The following is a 27,411-nucleotide window of genomic DNA, read 5'->3' as shown; positions in this document are numbered from 1 at the left end:
CTTGTCTTTGCATGAATTATTTCCTTCCTAAAGCTAATTTATGCTGATGAAATAATCTGCAACAGGAAACAGCCCCTCCTCAACCCCCCAAATAAAAATCCCATAAACGTTATGGAAGATGTCATGTGTTCAACATTTTAAAATGAACATGGGAATAAAGGTTTAAAATTAAAAGTACTTGCTATTCTTCTAAACTGAAGTTCACTGTAGTCAATGTCACTAACTGGCCAGCTGAACGAACTAGTGACATATTTTAGAGGAAAAAAATACTCTCATAGAAAAATAAAATGTTCATTGTAGAACATACCCCCTAAGCAGTTGGATCATCTTAATCTCCCAGCTTCTGTAATACAACTGTTGGAAGCTCTAAGTCTGTGCACAATAAAGTGCTTTATTCAAGGAACCATATGACTCCATCAGTCATTCAAGCACATGTTTGGCACAGATTGAAAGTGAAAAGCACAGTTAAGTCAAATATTTCAAAACTGAACTTGTCTTTCTAACACACATGGTTTATATATTGGTGTGATATCTATGTAACTTTTCAGCTTTTGTATAATGCCATGGCTATACTACCAAATGTTGCTGTTGCACTAGACTGCATCATTTTTTTTTTTTAAATCACCACATGCCAAAAAATAAAACTAAAAAGACAATTAAAGGGAACTATTAAAGTTGACAGGCCTCAAGTGAAACCTTAAAAATATCTTTTGGTTCATCCTACTGTTCTTATTCTGAAAAATCTAATAGTTCCTCAAAGCAAGATGCTGCAACATGACTAAAATCCAAGCTTTTTTTCTTGATATTAAAAAAATCCAGGGCAATAAATTACACTCCAGTCTCAAGTTTTACACATGGTACAGACCAGCTCTGTTCTCAGATCAGGTACCAGTCACCCTACACAAGCATGGTGTGAATGAAACTAATGTGATCAGGATTTGGGCCCTGTGTTCAATGCAGCAGGAGCACTGACGCGAACAGAAATCCTTCTCTCCGCTCGGTGAAGAGTTTAGTACATTTCAAAATTCCACTTACTGACAAAGAGTGAAATGTGATAACTCAAGTTCTGAAAACAAAAGTTTTCAATTGACTTCAGGGAGCTGAAGGGGAATTCTTGTGTTTTTTAAATGTCAGAAATGATGCTTTCTTTCCTTCTGTGGAATATAAATACATTATGCTCCAGGGAAAAGGGTCTCCTTTAATCCTTCCTGGTAACGCAGCGAAATAGGCTCTGAACAGCTGCTGCAGCCAATACGCTCCCCGTTGTTTTCTTTATTGGCAGATTGTTCTCTTAAGCAGTTTCCTTCTGAAAATACACTTACAGCAAACACTAGTGATTAGGTGTTCCCCTCGCACACCCATGCTGGCTTGTTTTTGCTCGGCCCCTTCCTTGTCAGGGCTGCCTCCCCCATCCAGCACATCCACCGCTGAAAGGGGTTCCCCTCTGCAGGTCTCTGACTGGTTCACAGATTCACAGAAGTTTAGGGCCAGAAGGGACCTTGCGAGATCATTGGGTTCAGCCCCTCGGCTCCAAGCAGGAAAGACTGCTGGGGTCAAATAACCCCAGCAAGGTGTGTGTCCAGCCTCTTTTTGAAGATGTCCAGGGTAGGTGCCTGCACCTCCCCTGCCGGGAGTCCATTCCAGAGGCTGGTCACATGAACCATGAAGAAGTTTTTCCTGATATCCAGCCTGTAGCCACCACCTAGGAGTTTATGACTGTTGCTTCTGGTTTTTCCCTCAGATGCTTTGGTGAATCATTGTTCGCCCTTAATGCTCTCCCATTATATTTGTAAGCTGCCACCAAATCCCCCCCAAATATTCTCTTTTCTAGGCTGAACAGTCTCATATCTGTCAGCCTTTCCTCATATGGCTTGCTCTTCAGGCCTCTAATCATATTCTCTTCTCTGGACTCTCTCAAGTTTCTCCAGCCTTCCCACCTTGGGTTTCAACCCAGCATCTCAGTCAGACACACTCAGAGCCCAGACACTAACCCTTTAAGGGCTTGGTTGCTTCCCCCAGCCCCAACAAGCCTACTAGCTATGCTTACCAACCCCTCCCCACTCGTTCCTTGGCACCTGTATCCCTGGTGGCACAGCTCCAAACCCGGTGGGGAATCAGCTTCTCACGGGATGACACAGGCTCTCCCCCGTACTGATGTCTCCTCTGGCTTGGGCTGAGTCTGCACCCCCTCTCTCTAAGGGTGGAGTATGATCCTCCCAGCTTCTCTTTGTCTTTTCCCTCCCTCAGCTTTTATGGCTCAGTAACAGTTTGAATGCTCCAATAAAAAGCACACATTGTGCACTGTATACCTTCCTGTCTGGTAAAGCTTATGCACCCTCTACACAGTTTTGCTGCCCTTTTCTTGCAGACCTCTTAAGCACAGCTCACCCACGCGGCTTGCAGCCAGGCGAGCTTCGCAGCTGTTACACTTGAAATTTATGAAATTTTCAGTTCACAAAATTAGAAAAGGAAAATTCAAATATCAAGTAAATCAGAGGAAATGATCTGATCACAGAACTTCCATGAGCAGACAAGGAAGTGTAAAAAATGCCAGGTAAGCTTAGCAGCAAATTATTTCTCCACTCTACTGATCATAAAACTGATTTGTGATATCAAACCATGGGTCTCATTCTGTTCCCAGTTACAACAGTGTAAAAATAGTAGCCTCTTCCCTACACCTTCTCCTCTCAGCCCTGCAGTGGGAACTCTGTGGGTGCCAAGATCCACAGAAAAGGACATTTATTTCCATTCTGAACAATCAAAAGGCTACCCTCAGATTTACTAGCTATGCACCAAGTTCAAATTTAAATTTTCTCCCAGTCTTAGTAGTGAAAAGTGCAGTCAGATGTTTTCCTGGGTTATTTGGTAACTGCCTCTGATAAGGAGTTTAGGGAACCCTTAGTTCAGCCATGTCATACAGAATGCCTTCTCATAAATGATATGGTAGTGAAAAAGGATCTTGTGTAAGCTTGAAACATGCTTTTCATATACATAAAACTCATTCATTCTAAAGCTCCCAGAAAGCACACACAAAAGAGGAAAGCAGCTGATGCACATTTCAGTATTAATTCAGGTAAAAGTGCATAGGAAACATTTTGTGGTGTCAGCCCAATTTTGGTAAATGGCCTCCCGAGGCATATAAACAAATATGAATGATGGGCATTACTATATGGCTATACTTGCTACTGGGATAACAACAGTAGAGAAAGGAAACTGCCTGCATCTGTAGTAACATAAGATTAAGTCCTTCTCTTCCAATTTTTTGAAATACAGCTATATTATGAAAAGTAAAAGGTAACATAAGATTCTTTAAGCCTCCCATCCTATCAGTAGATAAAATGTTTGTATGAGTAACCTTAGGCCGGCACTGGATCAGTCCATAACTATTGACCTTTACAGGGTTCTTTAGGATCTGCTAAACTAATGTTGACATTTACCTTTACTAAGATCTGAGGGAAGACTGCATATCCAAGATATCTTCCTCTGCTATTAACGCAACATTCCTCATATGCCCTATTACTTATGAGAACATTTTCACCAGGCAGCCTAGACTGTAGTAGAACAATTTACACCAGGATTTATAAATGCAGGGCTACGATCAATAGCACTAGACCAGTTTACTCCTGCCAGGGGCTTGACCCATTAACAGGGAACAGAAGTAATGCCCAGGAATTACCAAGCTCTTCTTTACTGTAACTTGGAACTTCTAGCAATGATTCTATCATCTCAGATGCACACTTTTTATCAGGAGTTCTCTCCCCTTGTGGCACTCTAAAAAGAGCCGTGGGATAAACTGATCCACAGTTGTTCCTTCACTATATTACACACACACACAGAGATGATGTTCTAGCTAAAAGATATTCATTTTGTTCTCTAAAGAAAACTGATGTTATAGCCATGATGGTCCAGAAATGAAACAAGGCCATGATTTCTTAGTGTGGTAGATTTCATCGGATTGACATCCATATTTAATATTCAATTCAAGTGACACGCTGCTGGAATACGGACCCAAAGAATGCAAACTAAAGCTCTCATATATATATATATATATATATATATATATATATATATATATATATATATATATATATATATATATAATCTCAATGAACAAACACAACTAGCTCGCGGGGCACACTAAGAAATTAATCAATGCACAGTACTGATGAATAAAGGTGCTCATACAATGCCCAGCCCCATCTATACTTATGTCCATATGTTCATTTCACTTGTTTAATGTAGTGTTAAGTAAAAGAGCCAGAAAATATTTCATTTGATTTTTTAACATCACATCAACATTTGGACTCAATGCAGTCCATGTTTTAATTTAATCGTTCACAGATAGGCAGTCACACACACACAGAGTCTTTTTTTGTTTGTGCAATCAGCTATTCTCAGCATTAGAAAAAAGTATTAAAAGCAAATAAAATAGTAACCCTTCACCCTGTCAGAAGGGGTTTTTTTGTTTTGTTTTGTTTTTTTGCTGTTTAATGTGCACATATAAATAGAATATACAACTGGTACCAGATTCCTGTTAACAAATATCTTGTGAAATAAACTGGCTGTGGACACTTTTTAGCCAAGTTCTAGATCCAGCTTTTTTATGCCTCACTGTACATTATCCAACAAGGTTAACAGGCCATGAAATTCTCCACTTGTTGCCATATTAGATCATATATTTGGGACAAGAAAGAATGTGTTTATCCAATCTATGGTTTCGTCATGTTGAACTTCTGGACAGGCAAACAAACAGAATCAATCCAAAATTCTCGCATTTTTATTCAAGTTCCAAATAAGGGAGGACACTGAAATGAAGTCATTTTTGTATATTTCATGGTCTTGGAATTATATAGGGCAGTGGAAAAGATTACTGAAAGAAATAAAAGTAAGAGTAGTGAAGCAATGGACTTTACTTTTTGCTAGATAGTGAAGTTAATTAAATCATTCTTTGAAAACATCAACACTTTACATTAGATAACAACATATTTTCCAAGTATTATACAGACATTATATCATTAATATTTGAGGCAAGTACTATTGTACCCATTTCACAGATGGTAAGACTAAGGATAAAGTAACTTTTCCATTCTCCGTCTGGAGTTTTACTGTCTTGATTTTCAGTTCTGACTTCTACTCCCATGATCATTTAATTAGCCCATGCTTTCAACTATTTAAACTTTTTTATTAAAATTATAATTATCAAGGCTAGGGACAGAAGTTACACATAAACTGATTCAAGTAATAAGAAACTGGTTTACACCTGTAACTGAACAGACATTCAGTGCACATAAATCAGTTTGAAAATAGCTGAAACTGGTTTGAGATAAGCCTGGTCGAATGTAGTATCAGACTTAACCGATTTGGGTCAAACTGGTTTATACAATGTCTGTCCCAGACCCCTTCCTGTTCAAATTAAATCACAGTCCCTTGGCCTCCCAGCATGCTTTCCAGCCCTGGGCTGGGCTTTGCTGTCTGCTTCAGCAGAGAAAGGTTGGGGGAAGGTGGGGGAGAAAGGGACTGCTTTCCACAGGCAAACGGTGGCTGGGGTTTGGGCTCAAGCAAGGGGGTTAAACTTCCCTTCCCCTGAGTACAGAGCTGCCCTGCCTTGTTAAAAGCTTACTGCTGGCTGTGACTGATTACAAATCCCAGAGGCACCTGGAAGCAGGACGAGGAAATGATGAACATCCCTGCAGAGTCCCGCTGCCGTGATTCTGGACTGCAAATCCCAGAGACCTTGGGGGCAACAGGAAGAGGAAGTGAACACACAGCCCGTGTTGGCTATGTGCCAGAAAGTAGTGCTCTAATGCCCCCTGGCTGCTAGCCTGACCTACTGCAGGCATGTGGCTGCATTACCTGAATCAAAATCAAATTTCTGTCCAGTTGTTTCTCAGTTTAATCTCTGAAGCTTACACTAACCTGCAAAAACTGAATCGATTTAGCCTCAGGCTTTTTGACTGTCTGTACTTAGCCCAAGACACTTACTACAGAATTCACTTGATGATGCTCCAAATCTTGCATATCTCTTTTCCGTGTTCTTTATGGCCCCAATTTTGAGCATGACAAATACTTGATTAGAGACCAGCCATTTTAAAAGGTAAGGGTAATGTTAAAAAGGCATCAGATAATGAAATGTAAGGATCAGCTTCAGGAATAGCCCTTATTAGAGATTTTCCCTCATATTACTTCAGTGTCAGTTTACTACCTTCTCCAAAAGCTAGTCTGGACACTGGCCAAACATTTCTAGTTTATTCTAGGACCACTGAAAACTATAGTACAAATACTGCGATCTGTAACAAAAGTTTCAGGTATTCCTATATTGACCTTTTCAGGTATTAACTACTTTTCATTAATTGGCCATTACCTTGAGGTTAAAAAAAATTTATAGGGAAGACAAAATCTTAAACTCCATCTGATTGCCAACTGGTCAACAAACTCAAAATCATTTCATGAACTCAAAACATATAATTATACAGTTAAATTTGAACACAGCATAACAATTTTAACATAACAAGATTAAGCACAAATAACACTTTTCCCTTTTACTATACAAGAGAAACATAATGTGCCAGCGGCAGCAGTGCTGAGAGATTTTTCTACCTGTGACCATAAAGATAATGCTCAGACTAGCATTTTATGGCCTTACCTTATCAAAGAAATGATAGCACTAAAAAGATGATACCCATCTCATAAATTTTACCAAATATTCTCACATACAAATGTTTCATCATAGATAAGTCTCATTGGGATGAAGCCTAAGGGCCAGATTCAATAAAGGACTTAGGTGGCTATGTTGAATTTAGGTGGTATGTAGGCACATACATGCAAAATTATGATCCTGAATGTCCCACTCAGAAGCTCAGTGCCTTGCTTAATCCTTAGCCCTACTGGATTCCAGAAATTAGGTATTTCTCTACCCAAGTGCCCTGAAGAGCTCAATCAAATGTGGTCTATAAAAGCCTCCTGATGACATCATGAAAGGATCAGGCTCTATACAAACTCCATTTGGGATGAAACTTTCTTTTAAAAGAGTTGGAGGAGGTGACAGTACCTGCCTCTTCTACATAAGGGTCCTAGTGGTTATAGTACTCACCCCAAAGTCTGGAGACCTGAAATTTAACAATCTGTTCTGTTGTCTGACAGCTGAGGGGCACTCATCATCCCTATTACTGAACCTCAGTCACTGTGCAGAAAGAGATTCACAACTCATCATGCCAGAGACTGAGCATGATTGTTGTCTAGTGCAGTGGTTTTCAACCTTTTTGCATTTGCGGACCCCCTTTGGAAATTTCAAATGGAGGTGAAGACCCCTTGAATTGTATTGTGGGTATGTACACACTTTTGACTGATCACAGCCATCTTTCGTGGACCCCTTAGACATAGTCTGAGGACCTCCAGGGTCTTCAGACCACAAGTTGAAAATCACTGGTATAGTGGTTAGTCACCCCCCCCCCCCACCAAAGATAAAAGTCTTGAAAGTAAGGATTTCCCTCCTCCCCAGGTACTTGCCTTATCAATTAAGATGCAGAGTCATGCTCTTTCTTACACAACATCTCTGATCCAATAGAAGTTGAATTTTTTTATGCAATAGCTCAGTTTCAGCATGATGTTTGAAGAGTGCCCCCACCAAGAATAGGCTATGATCTGGTGGCTGAAGGACTGACTCTTCTTAGGTGACAGATGAAGACTCCAATCTCTTAAGGCAAGGGAGAGAACTTAACCTGGGTCACTGGCCCTATCACATCTTCTGGCCACATTTTTAAAGAAAAGTATGCTCTGTTCAGTTCTTTGAAAGAAAGGCGCAGTCATTTACCTTCAGGGAATGGTTTCATACTGCAGATCCTAAGCAGAGGGAGACACCCTGCAAGCATGCGTAAAATGCGTGTTAATTACCTCTAAGCAGCTTTCTGCTAAATGTACTGACTCTAGGTGGCTTCTAGGACATTTTGGCTACCATTCTGAAACACCTATTTTTCCCCATTCACCATACAAAGGGCTTAGTCAACTCAGCTTGCTGTAGCATAACTAAGGATAGATGAACAGGACAACAGCCCTAGGCACCGATTTAGAGAGGATGCCAGAATGGCAACCACCAGGGAGCAGGCCCCAGATGCAGTGGCCAGATCAGTGCAGGGAGTGGGGAAAGGCAGCCCTGGCAGCAGTGACTAGGCAAGGTACAGGAAGAAGCAGCTGCCAGAATCAGGTAAGATCCTCTGGTACTCACCCACTGTCCCAACCGCCTGCAGAGGGTTCGGGATTGAGAGTGTGGTCGAGGGTAGAAAGATAAGAAAGGTTTATTGACTTAACAAAAACACTACTACGCATAGTAACAAGACAAACAATGACAGACAAGAATCATTCACGTTGGCAACTTATCAGCAGTCCCCTTTGATGCCTGATGTATGACAAGTTTCTTTTCTGCAAAGCTCAGCGAAGTCGGGCGACCCAATCAGCACTGTCCGAGAGGTACTGGAAAGGACGCTGGTATTCAGTCCTTGGGCTCCTCGAGATCCACGGGCCCACTGATTCAGGCCAGCAGCTAATTAGCCCCTTTCACAAAGCTGTGTCTTCCCTGTAAATGATTTCCAGATGCACCAGCCAATTTATAACTTCGGAGCTGAGCTGATAACATACAGCCATTCAGATTCTCTTTACTTCAACTGTCCTTAGGACTGACCAATAACAGTACAAGCCTTGCATTCCTTTGATAAGGTTAATTTTAACTACACCACAGGGCCTTACTACTTCAAGGTTTTTTAAAATTTACTAGACCTTATCTTATACAAGGCTTTACTACATCTTAAACTTTAATTAGGCTCTTAGCAACAACATATAGCTTAATGTCTGAACAAATGCCAAAAAAACACTTGATTTAATCTTCATAGAGCCTTCAGCAAGCACCTTTATCACACAGACATAATTTCAGCTGTCACAACCCACCACCATCCCAGTTCTCTGTTGCTCAGCACAACAGTCCCCTTCCTCCCCCTCACATCTCTACCCACATCCAAAATCATAAAATGCAAGCATAGGACTAGCCTCAGCTAGTCTACACTGGCACAGCATTATTTTAGCCCTTAGAATTATGTTAGCTCACATCAGCTGAGGATCTGGTCCATGACTTACATAATTCCGTTTTGAAACTTGGGAAAGTTACATCATTACAGCTGGTGCTGCATTGCTGTAACTTATTTCTGTGTTGGAGGTTTGCAACAGAACAGCTACAGTGGTGGCTACAAATCTGGTGTGGACTGATAAGATTCTTAAGGGCAGAAGAAACAATTGTGACCATGCATGTAGTTTAATATCCCAAGTAATATAGGACAGAGGATTTCACCCAGCAAATTCTAGCAATAAACTCAGTAATTTATGCTCTGACTAGACACGGCCTTAATCATCACATGGAGAACTCAACAGCTAGTCTACCACACAAGACAACCACCAGCTTTAGAAGCTTTCCAACAGCATACCAAAAGACCAATACTGAAAACAACATTAAAGCAGATGTAAATTATCTAAGTCTATTTCATTATGAAATACAGTTATTGTAGAGAATGGCATTTTGTTTCTTCTTATAATAGTGACAGATGCATGAACAATCACAGTTACAGATGTTACCAGACTGCTGTATGCAGGACATTTTGCAGCTATTCATCCAGATTTCTCCTGAGAAAACTGAACAAGGGTCAACATGCTCGACTGGATGGTTAGAATCTTCTGAGGAAAGACAGCTTTTTCTGAATTCATTGTCATCCTTTAATTTAAAAAACCCCTCTAAAACAATCAACAGCTATAATGACATGTAGATAGTGTTCCGCATTTTCAGTTTTTATTTTTTAAAAAATCTGGGATGAAATTAGGATTAAAGGGAGAAAGGGGAAAAAATCAGTTTAAATTGAGGGGGGAGAAATTGGTGGTGAGGGAGGGAGGAAGGTTGGGACTAGGGAAGGAACGGGCGGGGGGTGGGGGTGGAGCACTGTCAGCTGCTCCTGGGGCTGCAGCAGGGAGCAAAGTGGGGGCAGCTGTCAGTGGATGCGGGGTGGAAGGGCGCGGGCTCTTGTTGCAACACATCCCTTGGGAGAGCTGCAGGATGGGGGGCTGCAATGGGCTCTTCCTGGGGGGCGCATGCCCCCAGATCTCTGTGCAGGATGAGAGCTGGCTGCTGCTGCAGGCTGGGGCCAGTGGCAGCACCAGGCTCTTTCCAGCACTCGGGTGGGTGGCAGCCTGTTCTTGTCCCACATGCAGATCTGGGAGCTGCACTCCCTGGGAGGGTTGTGGGGCTCTGCCAGGCAGTTCATGGGGGGCGCAGGCCCCCAGATCTGCAAGTGGGACACGAACAGGCTGCCACCCACCCGGAGTACCAGGAAGAGCCTGGTGCCACCGCCATCCCCAGCTAGCAGCGGTAGCTGGCTTTCAACCCACGCACAGATCTGGGGACACCCCCCCCACAGGAAGAGCCCGGCCCAGCCCCCTCTAGCCCACAGCCCTCCCAGGGGACATATAACAACAACAGCCACACTCCCCTGCCCCACACCCACTGACAGCTCCTCCCAGTGGCTCCCTGCTCTGGGCGCTGGGAACTGTGAGCCTGCAGAGCCTTGCAAGAGAACCCGGCCCCGCTCACTGCAGTGGGTGCTGCACCTGGCCACTCTGCATGGGTCTGCATGGCTGGAGCTGTTTCCTGGGGGTGCAGGGCTCCTGGCTCTAACTCAAGGCGGGGTGGGAAATATTGATGCTGGGGTCGGGCCCCCCCCCCCGCCCTCCGACTCTGCACCACTCCCCCCCTCCGCCCAAATGCCAGGGTAGCCTGGCAGCAGGCTGCTGCAGCAGGGGGAAAGGTCGAGAATACAGCCAGGGAAGAAAGGCAAGGCATGGCACCATGTGCTCCCTGCTGCTGTTAATTGAGTTTTCCAGTTGGTAAAATCAAGTGACACATGAAAATTAAAAAAGATTGTGAGATTAGGGATAAACAGGCCATATCTGGACCCTTTAATGGGGCATTAATAAAAGAGAGAACCCAACATGACTGTGTTAATGAATTCATGCATGCTGTTTATTTTGGTGGGCAACCACTGTTTCTCGCGGAAGGACCGATTGGCGACTTTGTGCAGCAGTACTGTCCAGGAACAAAAACTCTTCCTAATGCAGACAATCTCACTTTTAAGTACCTCAGAGAAAATGACAAAGCTCTAGTATCTAAGGCCATGTGTAGATGAAACAATGGGCATATGTGCACAACATTTTAAAGTGGCTTAAATGCTTTTGCACCACTTTAAAGGTGTTGGTGTTCGCACACGTCGGCGGGGTATTGCACAGTAATTCTGGCCGCTGTAGCAAATTCGGCAGCGTAATGTGCCTTAAATGACTTGGGGCACAGCAAACTAAAATTCCTCTGAGGAGTTTTACCTTGCTGTCCTACAACCACAGAGCGAAGCACTGGGCTCCATGCAGCTCAAGGACTCTGCAGGAAGCCTGTGCAGGCAGCCTGGCAGCAGGCCAGGAAGGCAGGCTCTGTCCAAGATCTTTTTTTTCCTCCTGGAGCCTGCCTACTTGCCTGAGCTGTGCAGGGTCCTGGTGCTTCCCTCTGCAGCTGTGGTGCCTCCCGGGACTGCCCAAGGTGGGTGCCTGCAGTGCCAGAGGGAAGCATCATCCCCCACTGCACAGCCCAGGGACTGCTCTGCTTGCTGGCAGGTTGCCCTCCTCTCCCCACTACTGGAGAGGCAGGTAAGTTCAGGTGTGTTCATGACACGGGGGTTTTAAGGGTCCTAAATTAAAGTGGTGTTTTTAAAAACCCACCACTTCAATTTAGGGCCCCCATTTCATCTACACACACCCTTTAGTGATTGAAAGAATTAATGTAAATGTGATGTCTAGTTTGATTTTTGACGAATCCCCTGATGTGTTGAACCATGCAATTCTTGGCCTTTTGTTTTCGGTTTTTTTATTTCAAAGCCAAAAAGCCTGCATTGTTTTGTGCATATGTGACATTCATCCCATTTACTGACACCCCAAGCATCCATGCAGCAGTAAATGCAATGTTATAGATGTACCAACTGACTTGGGAAAATGTGGCCACCACTAATAGGGATTCTGCCTCCTATATGGCTAAGTTTTCATGGGAGATAAAACTCAATCACAGACCGGAGCTATTACAAGTTACTTGTCCCATTCATTTAATTCATGTTGCGCTATCATCAGCCACAGCTATTGAAGAAATGAGAGATGTGAAATCTTTTGTCATTGGATTTGGGGCTGTTTTCAAGCATGCAAACAAGCTGAAGGTTTTGTTTGATAAACTACGAGATGACTGCAAATTTGACTGTCAATTACCAACTCCTGTTGTGCTACATCAGTGGATAAGTTTGTACCTGGCTACATGTCATGTAAATAAGACTAGGACTATGCTAATGCTTATTTTAGATCACCCTGAGTGTCAGTGCTAAAGCACAAACTGAAAAAACAGGCAAATAATCTCAGTGACCACCAGATTCTGTGCACTAAGGTTATGTTCATTGTTGAGAACTTGGATCCGCTGTCTGAAATGCAAAAGGCACTGGAGTTCTCTCCTGCTGCCGTGAACATGACATTTTCTAATACAGATGTTCACCGCATCCTGTCAACCAAAATATCATCTGAATTGAATACAAAAGCTGCAACAGAAACATACAGTGAGAAAATGCAACTGTTTCTTGAAATCCTTCTGATCTTGCAATAAGAAAGAACCAAAAAAATTTCAACGACTTATACACTGTTCTCTGTGAAAAATGGCAGGCAACTATAACACATCATTTGAACCATGAAGTGTTTGGTGCTGTAACTTGCCATGCCAATCCCTTGCTCCTCATTTGTGCCTCTCTAGTCACCTGGTCTTGCAGTCTGACAGTTTGACCCCTGGTACCAGTTACTGAGACCATTGATGCTTCTCACCTGCCATGTCTGATGGAACTTAATCTTGGGGGATGTTGTTAACCCCAGTTCAGTGGTATTGCGTTGGATCTGATCATTAGTGCAAGGTCCTTGGGGCTCCGCCTCCCCTATACACCACCTAGCACCAACCCATTGGAATGTTACACGGACGCAGTTTTTACCAGTCACCTCTCTCATCTTGTCCTACAGATCCACCGTTGCCTCGGCTTCAATCTTCGCAGCTGGACTTCCACTTCACTCCTCCAGGTAAGTAGCCTGACTTCTCTGCATCAGGCTGTAGGGGCAGCTCCTCATTCAGGGGCTGCCACCAGTCATCTCTCCCGGGACCTTGACCTCCTCTGCAGCCTTCCCCTGGATGCCAGGAACTTCTTTCTGGTCTCCCTGCTGGACCGCTGTGTGGGGCTTTTAGCTCTGCCCCGCTGCCTCTGCTGGTGAATCGGCATCGGCACACACTTATAAGTGCGTCCATGCCAGCGCTGGCTTCTTGTCCTTTTCCAGTGTTCTTACCCCTGTTGGCTGCAGCTCAGTATGCCGCAGCACTGCCAGTAGGCCTTGTGGCGTGGTGAGCCCACTGCCGCTGCCATGCTCCTGCGGCTCAGCGTGCTACGGTGCTGCTGGCAGGGCCCACAGCGCAATGATTGCTGCATTGCTGCCCTGTTCCTGTGGCTCAGCGTGCTGCAGGGCCGCCGGTAGGGTCTGCAGCACAGCAATCCCACTGTTGATGCCATGTTCCCATGGTTAAGCATGCTGCAGGGCCATCAGCAGGGTCTGCAGTGTGGCGATTCTGCTGCTGCCGCGATGCTCCTGCAGCTAGGTACACCGCGGCACTGCCAGCTGTAGCAGAGGCATGGGGATTGTGCTGTTGCCGCCAGGCTCCCGCAGCTGGGCGATTTCACTGCGCCTGCCACAGGTGCCAAAGATTCCTTTGGAATGTCATCCAGGTGTCTAACCCCTTCCCCAAGGTGAATTTTGCAGCAGACTATGACTGCTATGCCAAAGTGTTTCAACCATTTGCCAGCAAAGATGAAATTTCTCATCTTAAAAGTGAATGCACTAGTTACATGAACATGCCTATACCTGACAACGGAGAACCGGATGCACTGACTTTTTGGAATACCCACCAAGACACACTTCCCAGCTTTAGTAAAGTTGCACGATGAGCTTTGAGTGTACCCCCCAGATCAGTGGATGCAGAACACTTAATTTCAAACCTAGACTATGTCCAAGAGAGCAAGAGGCTCAAAATGAGTGAGGATACACTTAAGAAAACCATCCGAGCCTATGCAAACCAGGATTTCTGGAAAAATTATTAGTTTTGATGGGACACATATATTATGTTTATATATAAAAAGTTAAGCCTAACCTTACTCTTCTCCGTTCTTTTTCTAATAATTCAAAATCAGTTTATGAAAACCTGAGTTTTTACACAAAAACCTTAAGAAAAATAAATATCGTTGGACAAAAAATTGATTTTATTTTTAATGTTTTAAATCCTTGTTCATGGATACTTCTATGGTAGTATCCATGAACAAGGATTTTAAAATGTCAAAAAAGGATGATGGTAGTTCTGGCGAGTACAACTATTTCTTGCTGTAATACGAATGCAGAAACGGTTTAAACATGTGTATGAATTGTCAGCATACTAAAAAGTATACAGGTTTCCCTCGATTTATGCGGGTTCTGTATGGGCCATTTGTGCCAGTTAACAGGGATTTGAACTGAAAAATGGGTGCAAATCAGTAAAAACAATGACTTAAAAAAATCAGGGAATTTATCAGCGAAAAATCAGTAAAAACTGAGAATGCAGAACACTACATGTAGACTAGAAACTAATCAACAAAGTGACTAAACCAGTAAGGAATTCCAGAACTCTTAGAGAGACAATGTTTCAAGAACTATTTCCTAAGTGACACTGTTTTCTGAGGACAAAGTTTGGAAGTAGATATAGTTTGAGCCTATTTATAATGACATGTGACATTGAGTATCAATCAATCATTACCACTGATTTCAGCCTTAGGTTTAGGCCATGGTTAGTTTTGGCCAGTGATCCTACTCTTCCCTTCAAAACTGCAGTCCTCAATCTTTGTAGCCACCACGGGGGATTCAGCCAGATCCCATTTGCTTTGCAAATGCATCCCATTTGCAGTTGCAATTTCAAACCTTGATTGCTTTAACATTAGAGATACAGCAAAGGACACTTTTCTTGTGAAAGTAATACATTGGTTTATACATTCATGAGTATAAAAGAACAGAACTTTACTGAGTTACCATGGACTCTGGTAAAAAGCAAAAACAAAATGGGAGAAACAGCGGTACTCGCAAAAGAAAATCAGGGAAAACAAGAAATCCCTTCATCACCAATACCAAAGAGTCGCAACTTCTGAGAAGAATTGGATACTGCATGAGACACACAGCTGAAGAGAGCTTGCCAATGTAATGGAACAGGGCCACGTAAGCATTAGAATAGTTCAGACCTGCATTGTAAACACCCTTAGAAATGTCAGTAAAAAGCCAACACAGAAATCACCATATCAGCCCTCAAACACAAAGGCTCAAGTAGTAGAATCTCAGATCAAAAATGAGAAGCTTGACAATAACAACAACAAATATGGGGTTTGTTACACTATCACTGATACACATGTGTGCCCTGCTGCATGGCCCCTGCTGGCTCTGAACCAGCAGGGGTTTGAAAGTGACACGCTGTCTGCTTGACAAATAGATCTCGCTGCTGTCAATTTACATGTAACGCTAAAGCCCTTGAGCACAAATGAATTCTGCCCAAAAGGAAGCATATGAATACTAAATAAAACGAAGCCCTGTTGGACTCCATGGGCAATTGGCACTGGCAATTTGAGATACGTTAGAAGCATAAGGGCCACTAGTGATAAAACTGTCAGGATCAGGAAATATGAGATCCGAACCAGGCGGGTGAAGAACCAAATAAACTATTATAAAAAAAACAAGCTTTTTAAACAGAATTTCATGATCAATAGCATCAACTGCAGTTGACAGCTTCAGTAGAAGTAACAGATAAACATAACCCTGATCTGTTGCAGTCATTCACATATCATTAGAGGACTGCCACCAGGGTAGGAGCTGTGCTGTGAGTAGGATGAAAAGTAGTCTATAATGTATTCTGGAGATCATTAGCTCGAAGAGACTCCTCACAGCTGGATAGCAACCTTTCCAAAAACCTTCAAGGAAAGGGAGAGATTAGAAACTTGAGAGAACACCAAACAAATTGGTTTCCTTCTCTATTCACAGCAGAAATTAACACAATCAATTATGAAAGGATTTGGGAGGATAAAAGATCCTCAGTAAGCATAAGCAGGCACATGCCCATTGAAGCCCGTGTACATACCTGTTGCTGATCTTGCCCAGGCTGTTTGTAAGAAAAGCCTATTTTGTTAACAGTTCAATAAGAAGGTGGTTATAGATATTCCCACCAGCCCCAAACTACTTATGAGTTTGAGGGGGGAAACCCTTTAAAAGGAACTCTGAACGCTGCAGAAGAAATAGGAGGGCATGTGTTGAAAGAGAAAAATATATTTTTCTCTAATTTATTTCAGTTATAACCATCTTGCATGCAGTGCAAAGGAAAAAACCAGAAACATGATTTCAAAGTTAATACATTTCATACTGAAAGTTTTTATCTTCTGCTGTGATAAGGGACACTTAAGACTGAGAATAATTAAACTATAAGCTTTTTTCACGATTTGTGGGTGGATTTAGGAGCACTTTATGTATTGCCACATTCACCGTTTCCCCTGCTTAGTCAGTAAGGCCCTGATGCCACAAAAATGTATGCAGGTGTTTAACTTTACACATTGTGAGAATTCCTGCTAAAATTACTAGATTACCCCAAGTCTGAAAACTTACACATGTCTTTGCAGAGTTGGGGTCTGACTCAATTTCCCTTGTTGTCTGGGTGGGTCTTGTACCAATCGAGAGAAAAGCATTTTAAAATTGGAAACTGTGATTGAAAAACCATAAAATTTGGCAGAGGGACTCAGGTGTACACTCTGAAACTATTTTAAATTCTTTTCTTTTTTTAAATAGACTAGGTTACAAACCTGACATTCTTTAATATTTACACAGCCATCTAAATACAGCCTGCAGTTATTTGTGGCTGCCTATTGTTCTTTAAAACAGCTAGATTTTAAAATCAATTTTCAAAGTAGATCACAGCCCAGACTTCTGCTTTAATCACTAAATGGGCGTTTAGGTAAAAATGAGGATGTGCTGACAGTTACTGCAAATTGCTTATACAGTACTACATTGCAAACGCATTATTACTCATGTCCCACTGTATTCAGAAGGCATTATATGATCTAAAAAGCATGCCAGCAATACAGTCCTATGGTCACAACAAAGGAACTTCCACGCTGCCCAGAGAAGGGGCGCTGGACCCAATGATCTTACAAGGTCCCTTCCAGCCCTAAACTTCTGTGAATCCTTGAATCTAGATTTCTACAAAGTGAAGGGGAGAATGTGACAGTGCTAAATGAAGCTCAAGTCCCTGCTGTCTGAGCCAGGCTGCTACTACAAGTCAAAGTCAGCTTTGGTAAAAGCTCAACCACTCTAATAATGGACACGGGATTATCCTGTGTGCCAAGACAGCTGAAAGAACTTCCCTCACTGAATGACTTCACCAGATCTAGAAGCAAATGACTGTAACTGTCAACATCCATACAACAAAGAGAGTGCGTACAATTCTCCATAGATCTGGAAAGTCAAATGCCTTCCCTGCTCCACAGAGAAACAAGGATTTAATAGGAAGGGCTTTTAAGTAAATACTCTGGCAAAAGGTTTTTGGCCTAAAGGTACTTGACAATTAGAGACCAAGTCAGTTAACTTTACACAAATAAAACCCTTCCTGAAGTTTAATGGGAGTCCAGGTCAAACATGATTTGGCCTTTAAGGAGTTCTCACAAGGGTAAACAACTGCGAGTCTCCATCTACCTACAATATCCAGGAGACTGTGTTCTTAAATAAACAACAAGGCATATTTTGGTTAATACCAGTATTTATGCATGAAGATATTTTAAGGTAAGTATCTGTCTGTATACTCCACATCACGCTACAACCTATTATTTTAAATACAATATACAGAACAGTGGGCCAGCCTAGACTGGAACTCCCAGTATAACTCATCAACCCAGAAGGTAATATGAACAAAAGCAGAATACTGCACAATCACAAATGCTGCTTTTAGATCTGCTCAATAAAAAGGAATACTTAAAACAATGACGAGACGTCATCATTACTGCTGAAAACTCAATTCTTCCAGCAGCTCAAAACATAGATGCTAGTTAATCCAACAGTTTCCAATTAAAAAACATTATCTAGAATGGTTCTCAATTCAAAATGCCATATGTCATTTCATCTGAAGTGACCAGTATGTCTTTCCTTAAGAAAACTATATAATAAGGATTCCACTCAGCACACTTCCAAACTCCCTTTATGATCAGATGGTATTGCACTTAGCCCTTGGTTTGTTATAAAGATTGTTCATTTCTATACTCATGTCTTTACTCAGCCATTTTTCCTTCCTGAAATTCCTTACCTCAATTTCCTCCCTGAGGGTGTTTCATGAACAGATTAGTACCCCTCTAGTGGAAGAAATGGCTCATTGTCTTTGAGAGGCTTCTCTACTCCAAAAAAAGCAAGTACCTACTTTTGCCTCAGTCATTACAAATACCAACTGAAATACAATGGATTTATGTTAAAATAGGAGGTATATTCCCCCTGTTTTAATACTTCTGCAACCTTTCAGAAGAGAACAGTACAGATTGCCTACACTTAGAAAACAAAATGTTGGCTAATGCACGTTAAAATCCTAGAGCTGATGAATCACTTCTAATTATAATGCATGTTAATTAGTTGAAATAAACCCCAGGCTCCCCATTAAAATAACCTGTCTTGTCAACTCCAGGATTTTTAGGCTAGGTGCAGACATTCAAAAAGCCTGAAGCAGAACTGATCTAAGTTAATGCAGTTTTCTGTAAGCACTGTAGTTCAGATGAGTAGTGAACAGAACACACATTCGCCCTTTTGGGGGCGGGGGGAGAAATCTTGGACCACGTTCTGCCCTTTTTTAAACCAGGCTGTGCGCCAAACTTCTGTTTTGTTACAGGTATAGACCGGTTTTGCATGCTGAACTTCTGTGCTGTTACAGGTATGGACATGACCTTTTCCTAGTGAACACAACGGCAAACTCCAAGTGAAAATCTGCTACGTGTAATTTAGAGGCTAGAGAATAGTTAAAATGTTTTAAATTGGAAAAAACACATGCCAACAGATTTGAAGTGATGTGTCCTACTTTCTTTGCAGTATAACATAGTTCTCCAGTTTAACAACTCTCTTATATCATATACACAATGACAAGCTCTAGCTAAATCGGCGGCTAAGAGCCAGGACCCTTGAGTCTGATTTGTGATGCTGCCACAGATTTCCTGTGTGAATTGGGGGCAAGTCGCTTAACCTTTGTCTTGCTCTTATTTCTTCAGCTGTAAAACTAACATAACAGATCTAAGCAAATACTTATTCAAATACTTGGACAGATTCTCTTGGACGCGGTTCTCTTTGAATGACTATTTTCATAAATAAGCTTTTTATGAACAACAACAACAAAACTTCTTGGATCTGAACTGCCCAAAGTGGTCTGTGCCCTGCATGCCATTATCCCTTTATCCCGTGCGCCCTGCGTAGCATCTCCATTACACAGTCCGCAGCCCAGGTTTCAAACTGGACACTCAAATATACAATGCCAGTGTCTTACTGTTGGTGCTTATTTATGAAGTTATCCACTCAGAGGAAAGCAGCAGTGCCACATGACACGGGATACTGGCGCTTTGCTGGTTACCCATTTCAAATATCTGCAAGGAACTGTCCACAATCTGCACTCGGGATTAACAGCTGAGGACACGCGGGAGGGATGTTCAACAGGCACACGAAGCTCCCCCATTCCTTTACAGAAAAGCCACGAAGGGAAAAGCAAAAAAGCCTGCGGATTGATGACCTGCCTCTCCCCAGCTCCCTCTCCCCCATCTCCTGGACGTCTTGGAAGGCCGTGGTTTTGCTTTGTTTTTCCTGTAACACGCTTTGGGATCCTCCACTCAGCACAACTAAAGCTAGGGAGAGGGTTGCTGGTCAAATAAAGAGGAGCCGCAGGTTCCTAGTTGTAATGCTCAGTCGCGAGGAGCTGCCCCCAAATCCCCGGGAAAGAAAGAGGCTCGCTCGCTGCTGCCTGCCAGGGGGGAGATCCGGGGGGAGCAGGTCTCGCCCCAGCACACGCGGGAACCCCCCAGGCTCCGAGGGCAGAGGGAGCCCGTGGGCAGGGGCTCGCAGCGCGCCTCCTTCTCCTCCGCGCCGCGCCGCGCCGAGCCGAGCCCGGCGGGGGCAGCCGGGGCCCGCGAGCGCCCGCCACGCGTGCAGGCGGCGCCGCCCGGGGAGGCAGCGGCAGCGGCAGCGCGGGGCCCGGGCACCACTGGGGCGGCGGCAGCAGCACGTGCAGGGCCCCCGGGGGCTGCTCCTAGCTGCGTGGCAGCGGGTGGAGGGCTCCACACTGGGCCACCCGCTGCCACGGCCACTTTGATTTGTGCCCTACAACTGGGGGGGGGGGGGCAGGAGGGGTGTAAGAAAAACCCAGCAAAACCCCACAAAAACAAAAACCGCACCGTCAACTTACCTTGAGCCCTGGGTGATGCTAAAAAGAGCCAGCTCAGGCTCAGGAGCAGCATGAATATCTGGGCTGGGGGGTGAGGAAGAGGAGGAGGAGGGCAGCGCTGCTGTTCTGCATGGAGACGCTTTGACATCTTAGCCCCGACTGCAAGAGACAAAACTTTCATCAGCTGGGGCTGGAGAACAGCACCATAATATACAGTTACAGAGAGGAGAGAGCTGGGACTCAGGATGTGAGAGATTTCCTGCATGCAGTTAACTCCAAAACCCCTCCTGCATGGGCTGCTGATGAGCTGAGCTTTGCTTTCATAAAAAGTTGTTTGGTTTGGGGGTTTTGTTTTGGGTTGGTTTTTTTTGGGGGGGGGTGGGGTGGTTTCTGGCAAGAAAAAAATGTTGACCGTTGCAATAAATGAGCAGACTGTCTGTGTTGGCTTGCGAGAGGCATTAAAGACCGTTAGCGAGGGAAGGCAGGCCTGTGAAATCTGCCCATTGCCAACATTTACAGTTCTCATTACAATGGAACAAATTATTGTCCTCCTGCCTCTTCCCACTGCACCGCGGGGTCCTACAGCCCTGCAGCTTCGCACTGCCTCCACTGGGGAAGAGTTTCTCAGGCCCTGAGAAGAGCTTGTTCAGGAAGAGCTGCCTTTCCTTGGAAGAAGGCTCCCCTCCTTTGGGATTAATTTTGGTATCTGAACTTTCAAGTTTCCCTCTCTCCTAAGGGAGGATGCATGCATGGGTGGTAAAAGTGTCTGCCTCCAGCTCTGATCTTTTGTTGTGTGCCTCAGTGGTTTCTGTTCCATGCACAACACTGACTTCTTATTCTGGAAAGTGGAAAGTCATCCAAATGTGTTCTAAGCACCAAGGGATGCTTTATTGGTTTCATAATTATGCCGGGTTAAAACTGTCTGTGACTGTTTTATGTTCATTTAAAAAATGGAAAACAATGTTTTTATATTCTATGGATTTTTATTTTTTAATTTTCCTCATTCAAATGGTCACCAGACAGCTGGTAACAACAAGAAGCAAACTTTATCAAGTGCCCAGCTTGCCTCTGAAACATTTAAATGGGGTGATGTCTCATGGGTTGCCTAAGAAAGGTCCTGCTCTCACCATGACTTACAAGACTTTTGCACACAAGGGGTGCATCTGCACATTCATTAATGCACTGTAATTATGGTGCATTAAGTTTAGCACCTGTAATGGCAGGTACTAAATGCAATGCCATCCATGCTACTGCACATTAGCACAGATAAATATATTGTTTGTGATGCTACTTGCACATTAGACTAAATCTACTGTGCTTTAGCATGGGCTTTGCCCCTATGTTAATGCGCAATAGAATTAGTCTTCTGCACATTGTCTTGTGTAGATGCACCCCCTTAAGTAGTCAAAATGAATAATTATGAACTTTAATATACACAAAATTACTCACAAATGCCAGTTCCTGACTCTGCAAATTGTCTCATGTAAATTCCTCACACATGAAAACACACACAGCGTTGATATGCAATCATATTTGTCAAGTTTGATTTTGGAATGTGCAACTTAAGTATTTTAGTGGGCTTAAAGACTATTGCTATACTATGTAGAGCAGGTCTCAAAGGAGGTTGGGAAATTTGTATATGCCAGAAGGAATGGAAAGAAGGTCCTTCAACCTCCTCAGGTTCATACTTAATATGTATTTGTAACTTCTCCAAAAATATTCAGAGCTTTGATTTATGCTTATGGCCACTCCCCATTCCCATCTCAGAAAATTCTGTATTGGCCTGCCTAAAGTATTAATAGACAATCACAGTGTTGATATTTGAGAAATGTTTTTCTTAAATACATTTCTCACTACATTTTCACCTTTCTCTACTACAGATTGCACCTGTGCAACATTCAGATACATCCCAACAGTATGCCTTTCATGCTTACACAAACACAAATTGTACAGCTAGATAAACCTTTTGGGGCAGGTACAGTCTTATTTTTATATTCTGTATACCATTACAGAAAAAAGTTATGAATTAGCAGATGAGCAGCTTTTGAATTTGTAGATATATTTTTGAATTCACAAAATAACAGTAGTTTGTCTGGCCTTAAAGCTATTATCTAAAATTCTGTTCTGCTTTAATAAAGGCTGGTTTGTATACAATGGCTTAAATGAGGAAACCATGCAGTCTGCTGACAATTGGGACAAAATATATTGCAGAGGTAAAGAAAAACTGTGGCTGGAAAGAATTCATTATCATCCCTGCCTAAATACAAATGTATCCTATGTCTCAGGTAGTATAGTGGCCTGGTGTAGCATACATGAAATGTGAAACTACAGTTACTTTTGTACAATTCAGTATTTCAAACTTGTTAAAATTTAATGTCTGAGATTGCTAACAGTCTTATAACCTTAGCTTTTTTAATAAAGCAATTAATACTGCCAATGATTTTTGAAGGGAGTTGTTTATTCTGTACATTCCAGCAGCTCCAAAATATAAGTTAAAAGAAACTTCTGCTTGCTCTGAAAGAGGGTTCACCCCTTCCCCATCTTGTGATGTTGTTTTCCAACAGCAGGATGCAAAAAGTATAAAAAGGAGCTAACAACATCTAGGTAGGCCTCCATTTAAACCTCAGAATTTCTAAGTATAATGATTCCTGTTTGAGGGTACTATGCGTCATTTCTTCATTCACCAGGGTCAAGGAAAAAAAAATGATTTGTGGCATCTTCCTGTTTCCCCTCCACAAAATCTACCTGGACAGGAATGATTCCATCTGTTAAAATACACAGTTCACAGCTCACCTTCATTGGCATGAAGTAAATCTATTAACTTTCATCCCACAAGAATCCAAAATGCTGTGTTAAATGACATCCATAAAAGAATGCTACTGAATTACAACCACCTCTAGCCATGGATGCTTCCAAAGTGTGGGGGCTGTAATTTTGACCATTGATTCACAGCAAAAATAATTTGTTTAATATGTCCCCAGCTTATTCCTGCCTATATGAAAAAGGACTAAACCTTGATATGTTTTTAAGGTCTCATAACAAAGCCCATAAAGTTTGTCGTGGATAAGAACTCAATCTATCAACCCTGGGAACTTGAAAAGGTTGAGTTTGTCCTGCAGCAAATTGAAATTTCTTCCAAGTGCTGTAGATATTACAGAACTAGGTCCCAATTCTGCAAATCATTCTATATGGGCCAACAGCCATGTAGTCCTCTTTCTAAAGACTTGTTCTTGAAGAGTTACCAATTTGTCTTGCTTCTTGTTGTGGTTATTCCTATAGTCTTTCTATTGTCTTTAGACACGTCCTCTTGTCTGCGCTATTCCTTTTTCCATCTGCTACACATTTTTGCCCCTTATGGCTCCCCTGCCATCTCTATTTTCTTCAGGTACCTACCTCCTCCTTCACTTCCTCTTACTACCTCCAAAACTAAAACGTTTTTTGGAGGGTACTTACTTCATTCTGTCCTGGCCATGTAGTATCCAGCGACAGCAACAGCTCTTGAAGCCACTGTCACCTTTTTTAGCCCTTAGCTGTTGCCTCCTATAGTGGGAGGCAACCAACAGCTAAACCAGTACCTTTTCAACAAAGGGGAAGGAGAAAGAACCAGTATTCTGGTACATGACTGGTTTGCATTGAGTACTGTGGTCCAACAATGTTCCATACTTCCATAATCACTAGTGACTTTGAGCTGATACTTCAGTCTAATTTATGCACTTGCCCTGATCTGTCTTCAACCTTTACATGAGTGACAGCAAGTTAGTGGAGGAGGTGAGAGATACCAACTACATCTCTAAATAAGGTTAACATCTCACCCGTGTAACAAGATATTTATATACTCTTAGACACTTGGCTGGAACATGCTCCAACAGTTACTCTATACATGTAGTATATAGAGGAGATACTCCAGGATTTTATCCTTCCCACATTTTGGGCAAGTCATTTACATCACCTGCAGAGACAGTCTCATCCACCTTCCCCCCAACCCATCTGTAAATCGGGATAATAATAGTTCCACTCTTTCATTAGGTTCCATGGAAATGCATTAAGTTAATGGTGAGAGAGTGTTTTGAAAATGTAGGGTACTTTATAAATTATCATAATTAATGCACTGGCACCAAGCAAGCATGACCCCTGTTCACCTTCTTCCTAACTAGCCTCTTAATTACTTTATTATATAAGTGCCTATTACAGTGGCAAATGGAAGTTGACAGCTTGTCCTTCCATGCAGGATCCTGTATTATAAAATAACATAATTAAAAATATCAGCTTCTTGCCCAATTTATATTTCTATAACGGTAAGCTGGAGGGGGAGGGGTGGATAAGAGTATAAAAAGTGGGGTGGGGGAGATAGTAAGGACAAAAATAAACTCTTTTTCTTGGTCTGGTTCTTCCTCAGCCAGATCTTTCATTAACTACTGGAAGCTTGGCTTAAGGAAGTAATAAAGTTAACACACCTTTGTGCCAGTATGACATCAATTATTAATTCAATATTTGAAAATTATCTTTCACAATGAAAAAAATACACAATAGTCATAACAGCAGGAACTTCAGAGGTTAAAATATACCAAATGCTTGTAACAGCACTGTGGTTGGGATGGAACAAAGCCTGCTGTCATGTACAAGTATAAGCAACTTAACTGAACAATAAGTTCATGGAACACTTCTGTCTGCCAACATTTTAGTCTTCTGTATGTCACTATAGTGAAACTCAGCCACCAGTATCCAGGCTAATTAAACTGCGTGGTTACTCAAAAATCTGCATTTACTATTTGGTGCTTAATAAATGCCACATGATAGCACAGTCAGCAGGTCAATTTTAAAGTCATCAGCATAAAGAACCTGAGTGGAAGTTATCAAGGGGTAAGCACTGAGGGAAATGATTGATGCTGGGTCCCATTAGAAAAGAAGAAAGCAGAGAAAAAAGATCCAGCCAAAGACAGACTCTTCCAAGCCAAGTGAGAACTCTTCCAAGCCAAGTCTGATGGGCTAGGGATAGAAATTACACACAAACCAATTTAAGTGATTGGAAACTGGTTCAAATCTGTAACACAATAGAAGTTCAGTGCATACAAACCACTTTCGAAATGGCTGAAACTGGTTTAAGGTAAACCTGGATGGATGTAGTATCAGACTTAACTGATTTAGGTTAAATTGGGTTATTGAACTTCTGTCCCAGATCCCCTCCAGATTCAAGTTAACACACATTCCCCCAGCATCCCAGGATGCTTTGCACCTTCTCCACACCCAGCCCTCACAGGGTGGGTGGGCTAGCCTGGCCTAAACTGGCTGTTCTAGCTGAGCAGAGAGGTGTGCTCTAGCTCCCTGCTAGACATGCTGCACTGCATTTCTGGGATCAAAAGTGAATGCCTGTTCACTTGCTTATCAGTTCAATCTACACAGTTTAGACTAAACTGTGAAGATTGAATCGATTCAGCCTCAGGCTTTTTGACTGTCTGTACTTAGCCATGATGTCAAAGGTAGCAAGGTAAGATACTACAGTATAGACTCAGGAAAGAAGGTTAGTGAAGATATATTTCTAATATATGCATTGATAACCTTATTTTCCTGTCTTCCATTCATGACTAAGTTGCACAAAATATGTGAAGTAGACAAATATTAGGTCCATTTGACAGAAGGTGCAAGACAAAAATAGGAGTTTTAGATGTCCTGTCCAAAATCATAGGGAAGAAACAGGCTCCTTGCAAAACAAAGTCTTGCATGCTGGAAGCCTGGTAAAAAGAAATACCGATATAGTAGATGCTACATGACATCTCCAGCTATTCCAGAGCACACTATTACTGTAGTTTTTTCCTTTAAGAAAAGGAAAAAGACTATGCATCTACACTGTTGTTGATGGCCTTTTCCATAACACTCAAGAGAAGCCAGGGAATCCTTTAATCTCATCATGGAGACATGGCAGAAGTTAGCAAAATGCTCAGAGATAACTTCAATCATTTTTAAACTATCCTGAGTGTCATGATAAGCATTAACCCCTCAGTCTCTCAACTGTCAAGTCCACCAAGGATTCATTATCCACTCTCACATTTCTGTTCAATCTCCCTAGGAAACCACTGGAGAATTTGAGGTGCCATTAGCATCTCCTTCACAGATAAGTAGGACTAGAAGGGGCCTCAGCAAGTCATTTAGTCCAACTCCCTGCTCCCTAACTAAACCAGTTCAGTCAAGTACCGATCTAACCTGCTTTTATAAGCTTCTGAGGATGGAGATGCCACAACCTCTCAGGATAACCTATTCCAATGCTTAAGTGCAAGAAGTCATACACAATGAAATGTAAGGATGTAACATGCTCTGTATTTAAGTAAGTTCAACTATATGCTACCACTTCATAACAAGAGTTTATATGCAGAAGTGAGGAAAGTGCATTTTCTGGGCTAGTTTTTAATCCTTTACATATGTAGAAATAGGGATCACTTTCCTTTTTCTGGTCTCTCTTTGCCATGCAGCTGCTTGAATTTTCAGTAGCCATTCAGAGCACAAGTTCATCCTCCAAGTCTGTACTAAACATGTACCCCAACTTGCTCTGGCTAGACACTGCACCATTCTTTTGGACCAGATGTTTTGAAGTCATGATCACCTCTGGTTTTTAAAAAATGCCTCTGCACCCCGCCTGCATAAGAGCAGAAATGTTACCTTAATGTTATATGGTAATTATATTCCATTTTTCTCTACATTTTTCTTGACATTTCACCAGTTTGGCTACATTTTTCTTCACTTCAGTCCTTACACAGAACCATCATCTTCTGAGAGAAATCACATTTCTGCCTGAATATTTTGAACTTTCTGTAGTTACAAAAAAC

The 27,411-nt window shown here is 42.4% G+C and overlaps 1 protein-coding gene across 6 annotated transcripts in view; it reads right to left on the bottom strand.

Annotated features, from left to right (window-relative positions):
• Positions 1–21,105, bottom strand: part of ADAM12 (ADAM metallopeptidase domain 12) — a 332,512-nt gene extending 311,407 nt beyond the window's left edge. For 5 of the 6 annotated variants that reach the window (XR_009463107.1, XR_009463110.1, XR_009463108.1 and 2 more), the window contains exon 1: positions 20,615–20,997. Coding sequence is in view for 2 of the 6 variants with exons in the window: in XM_019482854.2 (XP_019338399.1) it covers positions 20,615–20,858 (244 nt within the window). In the remaining 4 variants the exon portion in view is untranslated. The other variant, XR_009463109.1, reaches the window with a different exon arrangement.
• Positions 21,106–27,411: the final 6,306 nt, after the last annotated feature.

This window comes from Alligator mississippiensis, chromosome 6 (genome assembly GCF_030867095.1).
Source record: "Alligator mississippiensis isolate rAllMis1 chromosome 6, rAllMis1, whole genome shotgun sequence".
NCBI classification, from domain to species: domain Eukaryota; kingdom Metazoa; phylum Chordata; order Crocodylia; family Alligatoridae; genus Alligator; species Alligator mississippiensis.
This window is presented reverse-complemented; position numbering and strand designations above follow the sequence as displayed.